A 15,809-nucleotide genomic window follows, 5' to 3' on the forward strand; every position below is an offset into this window, starting at 1 on the left:
AATCTTGACCTGTGCATTCATTTCCAGCTGTATTCAAACTGTGAGAATTTGTCAGTTAAGCAGAAGGCCTCCAACCCCTACCTGATTCAGTCATAAACAGCCATAAATATCTCATTTTGCACAAGTCAGCAGAAGCAGGAGAACAGGCAGGGCAAAACCATGTCTTTTATGGACTCTTTTCCCATCCTTCATGTGGGCAAGGACATCCCCAGTATCTGTTTATTTCTGTTACAGTAACTAAACGCTTTTTTTCCTCTCTCAAATGCTGAATGAGAAACTGACTCCTGTTCCTCCTCATCTCCTAAACATCCATTCTATGCAGAATAGACTCTAGGGACTGTTTTCCCTCAGTAAGATGTGGAAACAGATGTTATGCTTTTGACTACAGCAGTTCAAATGTACAGTTAGAAAACAGAACATTAGTGCTGGAAGCCATCAGCAACTTCTTTGTTCCCAGTTTCCCACTGCTACTTGCAGGATGACTGGCGACTGGCTTTAGCAAATGGAATTTCTGCAGCTTATCAAGTCTTATTCTGAAAGAACTGCTCCTAAGCCAGAGAGAAACAATCTCACCTTTAGTGCCTCTATGCCAGCCTGGATAACAGGAGCAAAGATGGTCTCACTCTCATTAGTGTCTGCGAACATCTCTGGAATCTGGTCCAACAAGCTATGAAAGAGCAAAGGATCAGTGTCAACTGGTCAGCATATCTGGGATAATCCCCAGACATACCTTATAACATACTATGTCTTCACCCAGGAATATGTTTTCCATGCAAATTTACATTAAAAAAACCCACCAAAAAAAACCCCACAACAACAAACAAACAAAAACACACATGAATTTTGATGGCTCAATTCCTTAGGATTCCAGTCAGAATAAAACAAAATACCAATTTTTACATTCTATGAGATGCACTGTTTCGAAGTTGGTAACATAAAGGAACATGCAATAAATAATAACTAAAAAATAAGGAGTTGCAGTGCACTGTAAGGACCTGGGAGTCCTTGCATATCATATCCAGGTGTGCATCATATACATCACAAGGGGAAAGACATGCACCATGCACAACCCCCTTCCCAACTCCGAAGCAACAGTGCTGAAGACACATGGTTTACACTTGGCCTAAACATGCTTTCAAATTCAGCACTGGGGGGTGGTTGGTAGAACTCTCTTTGCCTCAGAGATGGAAATGTATGACCTGAACCATCTGCTGGCTTCTAAAGTACTGCAATAAATATAGGTACCCCCCAAAACCCAATTACACAATTGACTAAAAGGCATGCCACACACAAGCTTTAAGATCTCATTCCCATATGGAAAAAGTATACTTTACTTGGTAACAACAGATCGTGATTCCTGGAAGTTAACAAGGAAACCATCCAGCAAAGGAACAAAAACTTCTCCAACATCTGATACCACCATCATCTGAGGCTGAGCTAAGCTGCTTTTTACATTAAAGAAGTGGAGGACCTTGTTGTAAGTGACAAAACCAACTCGAATTGCTGAGGATTCTTCTTGATCTTCTCTGTAAGAAAACCAAAATCACCTGGTTATAATTCTGAAATTCTGACCCATGCAACAAATGCATCCCTCTGAAATGCAAGGCTGCCTCCAAAAGTCATTATCTGTACTGGAAGCAAACAAGAAGAAGCAGATGCAATGGCCTTAGTCCTTGCCTTAGGTCAAATTGAAACACTGATAAGAACTGTTGTATTCTTAAAATTAAGAAAGAATATAGATTTATGTCAATCCTATCAACTGGCCATCCCACCCAAGCAGTCAAAAGTCCCCAGGGTGAAGAGTAAATCATGCTGTCCTCAAAACATGGAGAAGAAAACAGGACAATTAGTTACAAGATAGAATCAGCAAATCAGATTCATTTAGAATATGGTAATTCAGAGTCACTGATGATTGATGCCTAGTAACAACAGTGTCTAGGCTCCACTGTTGGCTGGTGACACTGATGGGTCAATCTCCTGCTTCAACAGAACTGCTTGGAAGCAGGCAAAGCTGTTAGATCACCCCCAGCTGTGTATCTTAAGTTCCCAGCCAACCGAAGGCAGCAAACCACTGCCAGCAGACTACAGAGCAGGCTCAGCCTCTGTTCTGCACAGCTCCTTAGTCTGATTAGCTGAGCTCATTAGCACACCTCTATACACACATTGCTCTGTATTCCTCTGGTTGGGAACACCTGAGCTTGAAATTTCAAGGAAGCAACTAATGTGTTTTCTGCTGTGCTGCAAGTCTACAAAAGCACCAAGTTCTTCACCCCAGGTGTTGAGCCACCTACCCTAAGCCTTTCTTTGTTCCCCTAACTTCACTTCACAGCCACTTTCGCAGGCTCACCTGCCACAGACCTTTCTGCCTTCTTGTGACACAGATTGTTTTGCTACCCCAAGTCTTTCCTCTCCAAATTATGAGCTCAGAGTGAATTCCCAGCACAGTGCCTTGACCTCATGTGCTAACAGCAGAGTATTTTCGCAGGTGTCCTTGTCCAGCAACAGAAAACGATCACACAGTGACCTTTGTGTCTCAGCACCGAAATAAAAAAAGCTTCACCACAAGTTTTGGTGGAATGCCTTATGCGTTGTTTTGTTGTTGTGGTGGGTTTTTTTAAATTATTGTTTAAAGACAACAGACAAGTCTGAAGAAACCAGTGGGCCTGCCTTTTTTTTTTTTTTTAATTGCCTTATTTCAGCAGACATGAAAACTTTGGGTCCTGCAAGCAAATTACTTAGCAGCTGATCTCTGCAGCGTGCGGGTGAGGAGAAGAATTAATGTGCCTTTTCTTTGTGAAGTAGACAGATTTGCTTTCATTTTTGACTCAGCTTTCCCTATGAAAGCCCAGGTGTTTCTAAACTGACAAATGCTTTTTGTTATTACACTAATGCCTTTTAGTATCTTCAGTCATGACCAATCCAGATGGAAAGCTCTGAGATATGTTCAGGATGATATCAACCACTTGTGTTTCAAGTGCTTTGTCTTTGGAGATTACGCTGGAGAAATGGCCTTACATGGGCTTCTGACAGACCAGGCCCCCAACCCAGACTGGAATTTCTTTCATGCACAGAGATCCTAGAAGGACACAGGATAAAAGATTTTTAACATATCCCAGATTATCTCAAAGCTCTCATCTCCCATCCTTCCTCATTTTGCTCTCTCCATTTCTTAAGTCTGTTCTCTTGCAAGTATTGTTATTTGGAACACATTTTCTTTATGTTCTTCAACATTTTTATATGCCTTCAAGAAACATCTTGTCTACTTAATTCCCCAGTCTTTCACTGCTCTTTTAAAATTTAAATCATGCAGACACATACAATGAAAATTATACCAATATACTATACTAAAAACCATACTAAAATAATTTCCTGTCATTAATATTCATCAGTAGCAATACTACTGCTGTGTATTTAATGCTCCCAAAGCAAATGGGCTGTATTTGATAAAATGCTTACTGCTTACAAGACTTGTTTTCCTCCCAGACACACAGCAGGGCAGAAAGAAGCTTTCAAAGTTTGCTATCTAACAATAAAAGAGCCAACCCTATGGCTTTACATAGTCTTGCTATTCATGACCATTCTGGTTTTGGTATTTCCCTGTTTCATTTACTGAAAAAAGCAGCACTGCAGTAAAGAGAATCACAGCAAGTGACATCAACATGTACAAGCTGGGACTTCGCTAACAGTACCACTAGAGTTCACTACAAGAAAGGAGAAGAATGCCAGCTACACGTGCAGTCAATATGACAGATTTTTCCACTTCCATAGTAAATACAGACAAGCAAAGCTGAAGAATTGCCAGCAATGTTAAAATTAACGTTTGTTCGCTGATTCAAAATGCCTGTACTGTAAATGCTGACATTTTCTGAGCCTGTTTTTATCTCTGCATATGCAAAGCTGCATCAGAATTGCAGTGCAGTCAGTTAAGCAAAGGACAGTTGTGTTCCTTTACCTTGGAAGTTTATCTAGCAGCGTCTTCAGTTCATTGCATATGAGTCTGACCAGGCCACTCTTGATGTTATTGTACGATACATCAATCATGAAGATGTACGCTGGTGGCTTCGGAGGCTTGCTGTTCTACAGGAGAAAACCATTCAGAGGGAAAATTAGACAGTGTCGTGTTATGTACCATAAGGCAAATTAAACAATCTTCAGTTTGAAAAATGCTATGGATCATAACCAGTACCTACTGCAGAAAGCTGACAGGTATTGGGTAAAGTCCACCTCTGGAATAAAATGTTAATGTTAAATACAAGATCCCAAAGGAATAAGATCTGAAAAGGCTAATAGTTTATTAGGTAAGAGAAAACATCATAATTTTGTACTGGAATTAAGCATTTAAACAAACAAATTTGCCTTTTGTCTTTTTCCTGTACCTATACTGGTTGTGCATTCCCTCTATCATCATGCACTATCTTCTTGTTAACGCTGAAGTTCAGTTTTTCCTGGAATTTGCCTCTAACAACTGTTAAGTGATTTCTAACCCACCTGGAATTAGCAAATAATACCTAGGTACCGAACCAGAGTTAAAGTAGCTCTGCTCTCAACAGTACCAAGTGGTGACCATCTGCATCCTGTCTGTCTTGCCATCTCATGCTCCAATGCATTCTGGACAGCTGAGCTACACTTTCAGAAATAAGCTGACTCTCTGCAAGATAATCAAAGCATGAGAGTGCAACATTTAATGTACATAACTGCTGCATACACAGCAGTGACTGGGGATGGTGTGGATTCCTTTGGAGGATTTTTTTACTCATAATGTAAGTGGCCTACAAATTGTGACATACACTACTGACAAAAGTCTCTGTAAGTAAGGAAAAGATGAAGGTTTTTTGTTTCTAAATAAAGCAATGTAATGCTTAGATATGCACCCAGGATGAAGGTCGGATAAAACGAACATAGCCACTGGAATCATCACACTCCCTAAGATCAGTTTTCCTAACTCCCATTAAAGACAAGCAGCAGTCGTTACTTGGTGTCAAACTCCAGCTTTTCATTGTACTGTTTCACTGCCTTCATATACAGAGTTCTGACTACTTAAGCACATTATACTTGTTAAACTAAACCTCCCAAAACTCTATTTAGTACAAAAATCACCTACCCCATAAGTTATGACTTACCCACAGTCCCTGGTACACTTTAATGTCTGACTTTGTTTCAATCATGTAAAAGAGAATTCATTCCCGTGAACTAAAACCAGGCAGTGTTTTTAACAGCTGTTCTGTACTTGCATACTAGTTCCCAAACCTGTAGCTGTTGTATCACATCACCATTTCTAAAGAATTCCTGTGTAATTTCTGACAAATATATAGTAGAAACGAGGTCTTGTGCTCTTGCCACATCCGCTTAGCTGGAGCACAATAATGCAAGCCAGCTGTTATTTGTTAACATTTTTTGTAGCTCTTTGTCCTTGTCATTTGATAAGCAGAAAAGGAAATGACTTTTTAGTTCTGGTCTTAAATTGAATTTATAGAAGAACGAATCCTTTGCGACTTTCAGCAAAATGAAAAATTCATTATAAAATAATGTTAACTTCTGTAAAACTTAATGACTCAGCATTTCCAGTGTGAGCATTCATTTTGTAAGAGATTTTTTTTTTCTCTAAGATTCTAGTAAGTCTATGACTGTGCCGTTGCAGCAAGCAGACAGACCATACTTCATAAATTATTAAGGAAACTCCCCGATTTAAGCTATATGAAAGGAACCACTACACTGTGATGATGACTGCATCACACAGGGTTACACTCTGGAGTAGAGAAAAAGAACTGTGAAAATGGCACAGAGCCCTTCAGTACCCAAGTTTTCTAAAGCTTAGCTGCCTTCTGCAAGGCTTAAATGAGTCTGATGGAACTATGCTGGACATGTGCTGAGAATCCCACACTGCATTCCTGTAAAGCTCTCTCCTGTTCTGGGGTTTAACCTAGATTTCAGTAAAATCAAAGAGGTCATCTCAGGGATTTCACTGGACTTTGGAGCAGAACACCAGTGAGGAAGAAGAATTAAACTTGTTCATTTTCTTCATGCCAGCAATAATTTGATGGCCTGAGAAAGCTGCTGATACCTACTTCAAGACCATAGGATCCAGTTGCCTTTCCTAACCTTATGACCTCAAGTCCAATGACAGCAAGAAAATTCTGCCAGATTTCAGCCCAAGCAGAAAAACATGCCCATACTGTGGACAGATGAAGTAGAGTTTGAAAACCTTAAGTGATTTATGCTTTTGGAAGATCAAATTGAGTAATAAAATCAACTACAAGTATTTACAGTGACTTGAGTGGGTTTTGGATTGAATTCTTCAGCAAGTTTGTGTTAGGATAAGAGAACCCATTCCATTGTAACTTACTTATCAGAACACAAACCCCACTTTAACAGGAAAAGATTACATTACAAGGTCAAATTCCCTTGCTAAGGTTTTCAATATTGGTAAGACAATTGAAGTGCGTGTCCATCTGTCTTCAAAATCAATAGAAGACATACTATGTTTAGGTACCATGCAAATGTAAGGAACAAATCCTTACATGATGTTCAGAGGTTCCTTCCAACCTTTCTGTGGTTCTGTGATCTAAAAGGCAACAATGCACCAGAATTTCAGCTATAGCCGATAAAAAAACATGCTAGCTGGGACCAAAGGCCCCACTTAAGGACTTTGACTTTGTTGTGCTGTTTGTTATTTTTACTTGCTAGTTTCAAACTTTGCAGTACAACACATAATGTTGTAAGCTTAAATTCTATGCATCTGTCTACATTTTCTAGAATGTTCCTGGACTAATATGCAGCTTACAAGTGTTTTTACTCTGTTGTAGGCATTTAAAGGATTTTATTTGACATTGAATTGCAACTTAGTTTGCTTACTGGAAATACTCACTCGGCAATAATCCAAAGTAGCAATAAATTCGTAAGATCCCAGAGACAGCTCAGGCCTTTCATAGTGGTCCACTCGCTGACCAACGTGGTCCAGATGTTGAAAGAAGAATGGAGGAACTAAAAGCCAACATAACAGCAGGAGAAAGTTATGTTTTGGGGAGGAGAGGAACCCCAACAACCTCTTTTAACAAAGTACTAAGATGGGGTCCTCTGCTACTGATGCAGGGAAGCCTTTAAACACCAAGACTGAAGGTGTTTTTACCCACACTGGCTCACAACAAATCCCAACCAAAAAAACCAAACCAAACCAAACCAAACCCAAAACAGTGTTCTAGCAACATCAGCTCCTTTCCTCTTTGGAGGGTAGGGCATAATACCCTATAGATGTCCATGTTCTCCCACTTGTACACTGTGAGGCTTGAGTAGGTAAAACTCCCCTACTATCTACCTACTTTGCTGGCCATTTTTAGGCCTCATTAAGTCTTTTTTTAAGTGCTTTCTGACTTGGATAAGAGACACTGTAGTAAAATAAAGCATTATTTTAAAATGACACTGCAACTTAAACGGCTTTCTTAAAATGTTCACAATGCATTTACATTTCTCTGAAAGTTTAAAGTGCTAGCAAACTCCGAAATTCGTTAACTGCTACACTTGTACAAACATCTGAGTGTTGTGCTGGAAGGAGTCTGTCAAGATTGCCATTTCAGTGTTGAAAAGATGACTGTATTAGGGAAAGCACTGCTGAGATCCAGCTGAGGAAATCCAACTCAATACAAATGTCCAGAAAGGCTACTTCTGGCAAAGACTTGGGATTCAGCCAAGAGCACAAAAACAGTTATGAGTCACATGCAGCACACTTGAACAAATATGGCATGGTATCTTCTGTGAAAACCAGCACTTGTGACAGTAAGATTAATAGGTTATTTAACCACTGCATCCACAGTTGTGGACAGGGCTGACATGGCTCTAAATATCTGCTTGCTAGATATTTAGATTTTTTAAAGGAAATAATTTTTTCCACACAAAAATTGCTTTTAGATAGCAATACAGGCAGCTTTGTATTCTATGCTAATATTTTTAAATGAAGCTTTGACTGTATCAGACTGGACTTCATGAATCAACATTTTTCTTCATGCAATTGATTTTTCAGTTGTACTGATCAAATGTTTCTACATATTTTTCCTGAAATAGGCCAAGCTACTGCACCTCACTATTTTCTCAACAAGGCAGCAAGTCAAGAAAATAATTTTAGGAATAATTTCTTTGAGTTTTATGGAACTTGCATGGATGACAGATCAGAGACACATCTCTTACCATCATTTACACAACTGCAAAATCCACACTGGTATCTTCTTCCACCTTCAATGAACTGCATGAAGGGACACATATAAGCTTTGCACCGGTTGCATCGGATTGGTCCAGTGTCTCCATGGTTTACAACGTAAAGAGGTGTCTGCATGAAGAGAAGTTATCAAAAGCATCACAAACCTGAAACCGCTAGAAAGATACTGCTCGGTCTTAGCTCTTGTTTGAGATTCCCTGATCAGGAGATAACTTGTTGCCTGCAATCTGCAGTACCATTGATGTCTATCAGAGAGTAAAGACAGCAAAAGCCTGCCAAGCTTTGAAAGCATCAGAAGTTTAAGGCTCCAGGCCGATTTTCTCCAGCAAAGGGTTTTTACAGCTTACCAAGAGAAATATGCTGGAGTCAGGTGTTTTGCCTTGCTGTCAGATTAAGCTTTTCCTGAAGAAATCTATCACTGCTCATCTACTGCAAACGGTCTCTCAAACAGGTACTTGCTAAAAAGCCCTAAATGCTGCTCCCCCAGTGCTGCCACATTACATGCTTAAACGCATTACATGGTTAAAAGTTGTCACAGTCAGCAGCTGGAGTAGGAGATGTAAAGAAATACTAATATTTATTGAAGGAAAGTACATACAGCAAACAACTACAGTTCCTCAAGCACTTGTCAGTATAATTACACTGACCATGCTGGTTTACAGCCCCTGCCAAAACCCACAGCTAATGGAAGACAGTTTCCAGATGCCTCTTTCAGTAATAGCTGTGCAGCAATTGAAAGATTCCTGCGATTATACTTAATGTTAGAAACATCATATTTGAAACCACTATAAAAATGGAAGTTTGCTCAACTATTTGTGAAAATCTATGTTTTGTCTTTTTCTTCCTTCACTACCAACTAAAAATCTCTGGATGTAAGAATAATGGAAGAAATCCAGAGTTTGGACACAACAGATTTCTACAAGAGGAAAAATGCTGACAGCCTTTGAATGCTGAAACATTACCACTGGTACATTCATTTTTTTCCTTAATTATTCTGTCTCTTCTTACAGAAAAGACACACACTTTATCTTTTACACACTATCTTTTAACAGAGCATCAGGATCTTTGAATACCTAGAAAATCATTCACATCCTACCAGCGTTCACTGCTTACATATATTTTGTTTATATATTTCAGAGATTATTTTACTCATTTATTTCTCCAAAGGGTATCATGGGTTTAGCCAAGGATTTTATACCTATGAGTGGATTTTTACTACATGGTTCTAAGTGCTCCCTCCTGCTCACTGAAATATTATTTTACTTTGTGTCCTTTCTTCTATGAAAATTGAGTTGAACACAAATTAACCAGTAATTTCAGCTGGCAAACTATCAAGGCCATTTTTCAGACATGAAAGCCTTGGCTATAAAATCTGCTCATCAGCCACAATCACTTAATAAGTTTTAAAACTTCTGGGTTTTGTTCATTACTTGGCAATTCTCTGATGATCATTCTGCCATATTAGTTTAATGATGCCTGGATCTGGTTTGCAGCTCTTATTATTATGGTATATGACCTGGCAGGGGGGAAAAAAATAAGACTAAAACAACTCCTGATGCATTTATACACATTGATTTAGTAATTTAAAACCTTGTTTTGATATAATCAGTGTTATTCAAGAGCAAAGAGAAATTACTTCCAAATACCAAAATTAAGACCTTTACATAAAAAGCATGAACAAGATTAACCAAAAAATAAATGCCATGAAGTTCAGAGCCTAAACTCCTACACACACTTAACAAATCACTTTTTTAAAGACAGCAGAAATAATGTGTGTTTCCATTGTTTTTTCATATTTGGAGTAGAAATTTTAGTTTTCCCCACCCTTTAAGTTTCTTACTTACTACAAGATCCCTTTTGAAATATGGGGTTAGAGCCTCAGTCACCTAAAGGTTATGTCTGCCAAGATTCAGAGGCATGTTTAAGTTTATGCATTAACTGTTTGTCTTGAAGCTTCTGAGATGATGTGCAGTGCATAAGGTTAAAACATGTGCTTAAGAAAAGTCTTAAGAAAATAGTATCCACAGGCAATGTTCTGTAAACATATACTAGGCTGGATTCTCTTGTCTTGCCCAGAGAGATAAAGCATGAAACATCAAAAAATTCATCCTGCACAAGCTATTTTTTATTCCTAATAAGCTTGCAGAAACTTTAAAAAAAATTTAAATTAATTTAAAATAACAAAATTTAAAAGGGGGGAAAAATTATTATTAAAAAAAAAAAATCAATGAAGTAAAACCGAAAAAAAAAAAAGTGTGTAAACTGCTAGTGCATTTCCAGTTGACAAAAGAACTTGTGTCAGGGTGAAGCAACTATGTTTTCAAAAATAGGTAGACTTCCAGGGACAGTACAAAGACAGATAATACACTACATTAAAAAGTATTTAAAAAAAGCAGTAAGTTTAAACTAATGAATACCTAAAAGAAAAATAGATCTAAAAAAAGCCATGATACTAAAAGAGAAAGCCTTGTTTGATATGCTCCATTCTGTAGATGTCACTGTGTACCAGGAGATAAAGTAGGAGTCTGTTTATAGTCCTATGGAAGTCCACAAACTCTCACAGGGGCAGCAGAATAAGACAAAACCCAAAAATCTCTTGGGTTGTTTTTGTTGCTGTTTGCAAGTTCCCCTGATCCCAGACCAGGAACACCAAGTGTTAGTAAGCCATCCCTCTCCAGCACTTCTCAGCTTTGAAGTGCTGACTGTTAGTTGGATCTAGGGACATGCTGTATCTCAAGTGAAGGTCAGCAGCCAGGATTAACTGATGATATAAGCAGGAGCGTGAAATTGGATGATCAAGAAACCACACTGAACAACAGACTTTCACAACGTTAGTTATAGCACTTTAAAACAATCAGATCTCAAGCAGGACCTGCCTCAGTCTGTTCTATGCTCACTAGCAAAAGGGAGCTGGTGCACAGGCACATACACAGGAAGAGAGCAAGGAAAGGTGTAAGAGATAAAACTTCCCTAGGAGAGTGTTATGTTGTCGTAGTGCTCCACCTCCTCTCTCATTTGCACCCCTGAGGGTGACATGCACATATTAATCACATGAGAGGACTCAGGGTCAGGCCCCTCCTAATCTACAGCTCGACTTCCCACATACCAGTATCACACATGGTCCTGCACTGCAGTCCTAGCTGAGATTCTTAGACATGATTGTCCATACTAGGTGCACAGCCGCTAACATATGACAGGCAAATTTTAGTAAGCTTCTCTACAGAAACGGTAAGTAATGATACAAGGAAGGTAGTCTAGCTTTATTGATCACAGGAGTTTCACAGTATAATTAGAAGTTTGATTTTCAGCCCTCAGTCTGGCTCAAAATTCACTCAGTGTAGGATGAAATAAAAGACTGAGCAATATATTTTATAGAATTAAGTCAAACTCTTAAAGACATCTCATTCAGGCATTTTCTAAATCACTGCAGGAGAGCTCTGCAAGATCTTCAAAAAAGCAGACATTATTTGGTGTCCAAATGCTATGATTACCGACGTACTGACAGGTGCAGCCTCCTACATGCCCTGTATGGTCACATCAATGTTACCTTTACCCTCACACAAGATTAACAGAAAAAAAAAAAAAAAACAAAAAAAAAAAACACAACACCTAACACCACAGTTTAAAATACAGGCACATCCTTTAACATACAACTGCCATATGAATTCTAGTTTAGAAGGTCAAAGACCATTTAATGCAAACACAGCTTTTTTAACATGCTCTACAATATCTTTAGGATAGCCAATCAAGTAACACTCCAAACAGTGCTCATGGAACATGCAGCTCTAGATTTAGAACAAATATTTCCGTTTGTAAATAAATCTAAAGGTAGCAGAGTGAGCTCTGAAGCAACACACTTCTGGATGAAATTCTGCATCAAAAGAATACATGTTCTACAGGACAGCATTAGAGCCTGCTATGATTAGGCCCTAGACATAACCTGGCGCTATGTTAATTTAACACAAAAACCAAACACAAACCACCTAACCCCTGCCTCAACATCAGATTCCTCTTCAAATTTAAAAAAGCACATTTTCTATTAATTACACACTTAACATGATTGCATCCAAAATCTAATACTGCATTAATATACACAGGAAATACATGTAAACTGAAAGTACAATAACAACTTCAGTTTAAAAAGCAAGGCACAAACTCTTCCTCCTGAACTTACTAAATACCAGCATGTTCTGACTCTGAAGTTTCCAAGGTAACCAAGTAACATCTCTGACAACTTAAGGTTAGAGCTTGCAGAGTCTTCTAATGTTTCATTTACTGCTGTTGCTATGATCAGCTTTGGGCAATGCAGAAGAACACCACAAACACCATTTCAGGAGAGCAACACAGAATCTGTAAAGGAAAATGCACATGCAGAACAGCAGTTGCCATTCAAGCAGCTATTTCAAGTTACAGAGCTGTCTAGTGATAGCCAAAGCAATTTTTTACTTAAGTGCCATTTTTGTTGGCAAAAAACATTATTAATATTGTTGGCCAGGTAATTAGGTGGATGGGAATGTTCTCTATGTGCTGTTGCTTAGACGGGTTTTACTTCTGCCATTACCATTCTGAAGAACAATCTCCAACTTAGCAGCAACTAATTACAAAATCTTTATAAAGGCATTTTCCCAGTCTAAACTTCAAATTTGTAAAACATTAATCAGGAACTCTGATAATAACACAAAAAAGTTTATATAAATGTCAAATTTTCAAGTCACCAGGCCCATCTCTTTCAGAATTACCTCCTGGTACATGGAAGGTACCACTACTAAAATACTACTACGTAAGTATTTTAGAGTACACTTAAAGGATATTTTAAAAAGTACACTAAAAAGGCAAAAAAACTAAACCGAGACATTCACTTGAAAAGAGAAAGCTCTGATGGCAAACCCTTTGCTAAAACTTGCTCTGAAAGTTCATTCTAGTCACAGAGTGTAGTTACAGCCCAAGAGGCTAACAAAAAAAAACAAAACAAAACAAACAACAAGAAAAACAACCCTACCTTTCTCCTAGCTGATAAAGCCTTGGGAAGCAATCCAATTCTAAATGCTCTACTACCAAATGCAGCCTAGCAGAAGGCATACTCCATAAAGAAAGCCTTATCTAACACAGGATTTATACACCTTTAAATTAGGCATTGTAAAACATAGTTTACAGGCACAAGCCTCCAGAGAATAGATAACTTTCTGAGTGCTTGAGAGTTCTGGGCACGGGAGGAGTCAGGCATCCCAGAGGACCTATGCAAAACCCCAGACATTAACCTGGCACTACCTAACTGCAAAAATTAAAACAGCATTGACAGAACAGCAAAGGCTGTCAAATACCCATCCTGCTCCATAGTCCAGGCAGATTCAGAACTGCAAGATCAGTCTCGCTTGTGATCATCAGCATTTCTGAGAAGTAATTCCATTCCCCTTTTATCTTTTAACTAGTTAACTGAGGAAAAAATGACAAGATTCTCACCAGTGAATATTTCCCAATTAAAAAAAAAAAACTTAAAAATCAAACAAATAGGAAAGCACATAGTAGAGAATAACAGAAAACTACTAAGGAGCAAAGAAGAAAGTATTTTAGATATTTAAATCTCCAAGTAATGATTTGGAATTGTTTATTTTTGCTTTTACAACATGAAAAACTCTTACCTACGTTTTTTTTAGCAAATAGTATTAAATGTTAAATCAAGAACATATGGTTTATTCAGGCTCTGGAAATATTCATACATCTCCAAAACAAATTCATGTAGGGCTTGGTCTATGATGATAACTGTGAGAGCTAGTTTGTTTTTATAGACTGTTGCTAAAGCACTGGTGGACTAAAAATAAGTTCTGTCAAACAATGATACTGTATTCTCAGTCTGTAACAAACAAATACTTTTCACAGATTATCCAAATGAGGAGAGTAAAAATTAATTGTTATTTTTAAGAAATAATAAATAAGGACTCAGTAAAGATAAGTTTCATAAAGTTAAAGCTGTTAAGACATAAGGGAAGAGGGTTAAGGGGGAATACATTAATGTTTTAACAGCCTTTGTTTCAAATGACATACATGCAGGATGCTCACCAGATGGTAATTACTAAGAAATACTATAGCCAGTCTAGAAATCTCTGAGTGTGTTCCTCTCAGGGATTCTGCCTCTCCTGAGATATTAAACACAACCTACAATCTCTACTAAATAGTCTCTTATGTCTTAGTTTTGCTCCCACCTGTGATTTAACTTTACTGGAGTAAAGTCTCCTTTGTGAGCTTTTCCTCATTGTGGCCAGTTTTACTATTTAAATGTTGATAATGGCTTCTCTAGAACATTTTCATTGTGCAGTTTTACCAGGTTACACCTGAAATCCTGCATTTTGGCTGCATTAGGTCCTCTTACTCTAACAAAAAAAAAAAAAAACCCACAACAACAAAAAACCCCCAAACAACGGCACCTTTGTCTTTTTATTCTACTTCATTTCTGTAATTTTGAATTTGTGCTTTCTCACTGCAGGGGCAAACTCTGTTTTGGGTTTCCTCCCCAAAAAAAACCACCTTACACGACATGCATGAAGTCATTTCATTTAAAATCTTTACCTAGTATCAACCATTTTGCATTGTATTATGAGATAATTTGTATCTCATTCTACACTGGAAATGGAGCTATCTGTTGTACACGTTTTCAAAATAAGAAAAGGTCTGGACAGTTGTGTTCCCCCTCTCATACACATAACTACTATCAGTGTCAGTAGACTTCAGTAATTCATTGCTAAGCCCTTGTAGCCATTGGTTGTCTTCCTCCTTTGAAAAGAAAGAGAACTGAAATTCTCTGGGTGCTAACACTGACTATATTAGAAACAGCAGAAACAGAGACATATCTGCAGCTGAAGTTGCAAAGATGAATGCAGGACAACTACTCACTAAAAGACTAGAAGAAAAGTCTGTATTTTAAACAGTTACTATGTACAACATACTGTTTATGAGAAGACAGAGAAAGTAGACAATTCCCACTTTCAACTGAGCCCTGTAACATGTGAGGAGCATCTCCTGTAAGCAACGTTAAAAGGCATTACCCATAAGATAAGGTAGATATTCCAAAGCAAAAAACATTCTTGCCTTGTAGCCACTAGTTCCAGGCAGAATGCACCATAGTAGGCAGAAACATAAATAAGCCTCTGAATGTATTTTACCTCTATAAGAAAAGCCACCACTTTGAAAGTAAATGGCTTTTCAGAATTAAAGTTCTTACAAATCCCATAAGGAAGATCATTTTTATTAGAAAAATCTTAAGAACAAGATCTTAAGCAGCAACAGTGAAGACAAAGGGCACAGGCAAACCTTGGAAAAGCTGCCTCAGTTAAGACAGAGCTTCAGAAGAAAGCTCAGTGCTTCCTACTGTAACACCATCTCTTCAAGTTCTTGTAACTTTACCAAGCTAAAATTGTTCAGACTAAAATTTTCCATGCTGGACTTCTGCCAATTTTTGAAGGCATTTTCAGAGGTTTTTTAGTCTCTTCCAAGGAACAGGCTAGGAAAAAACAGACTGCTCTTTACAGATTAATGAATTCCACTGACCTTTCTAACAGCTTGAGAGCACTAATGCTTCAGACGGGTGGGTCACTAAGCATACCATTTT

The 15,809-nt window shown here is 38.1% G+C and overlaps 1 protein-coding gene across 2 annotated transcripts in view; it reads right to left on the reverse strand.

Moving 5' to 3' along the window:
* Window positions 1-15,809, reverse strand: part of SEC24D (SEC24 homolog D, COPII coat complex component) — a 35,241-nt gene that overhangs the window by 7,836 nt on the left and 11,596 nt on the right. For both annotated transcript variants that reach the window (XM_054392169.1, XM_054392168.1), the window contains exons 8-12: window positions 8,179-8,317; window positions 6,866-6,981; window positions 3,953-4,077; window positions 1,335-1,526; window positions 574-667 (exon numbers count right to left, since the gene is read on the reverse strand). In XM_054392169.1, coding sequence (XP_054248144.1) covers window positions 574-667; window positions 1,335-1,526; window positions 3,953-4,077; window positions 6,866-6,981; window positions 8,179-8,317 — 666 coding nt within the window. The remainder of the gene's footprint in view (window positions 1-573; window positions 668-1,334; window positions 1,527-3,952; window positions 4,078-6,865; window positions 6,982-8,178; window positions 8,318-15,809) is intronic.

The sequence above is a fragment of the Indicator indicator genome, chromosome 25, assembly GCF_027791375.1.
Source record: "Indicator indicator isolate 239-I01 chromosome 25, UM_Iind_1.1, whole genome shotgun sequence".
NCBI classification, from domain to species: domain Eukaryota; kingdom Metazoa; phylum Chordata; class Aves; order Piciformes; family Indicatoridae; genus Indicator; species Indicator indicator.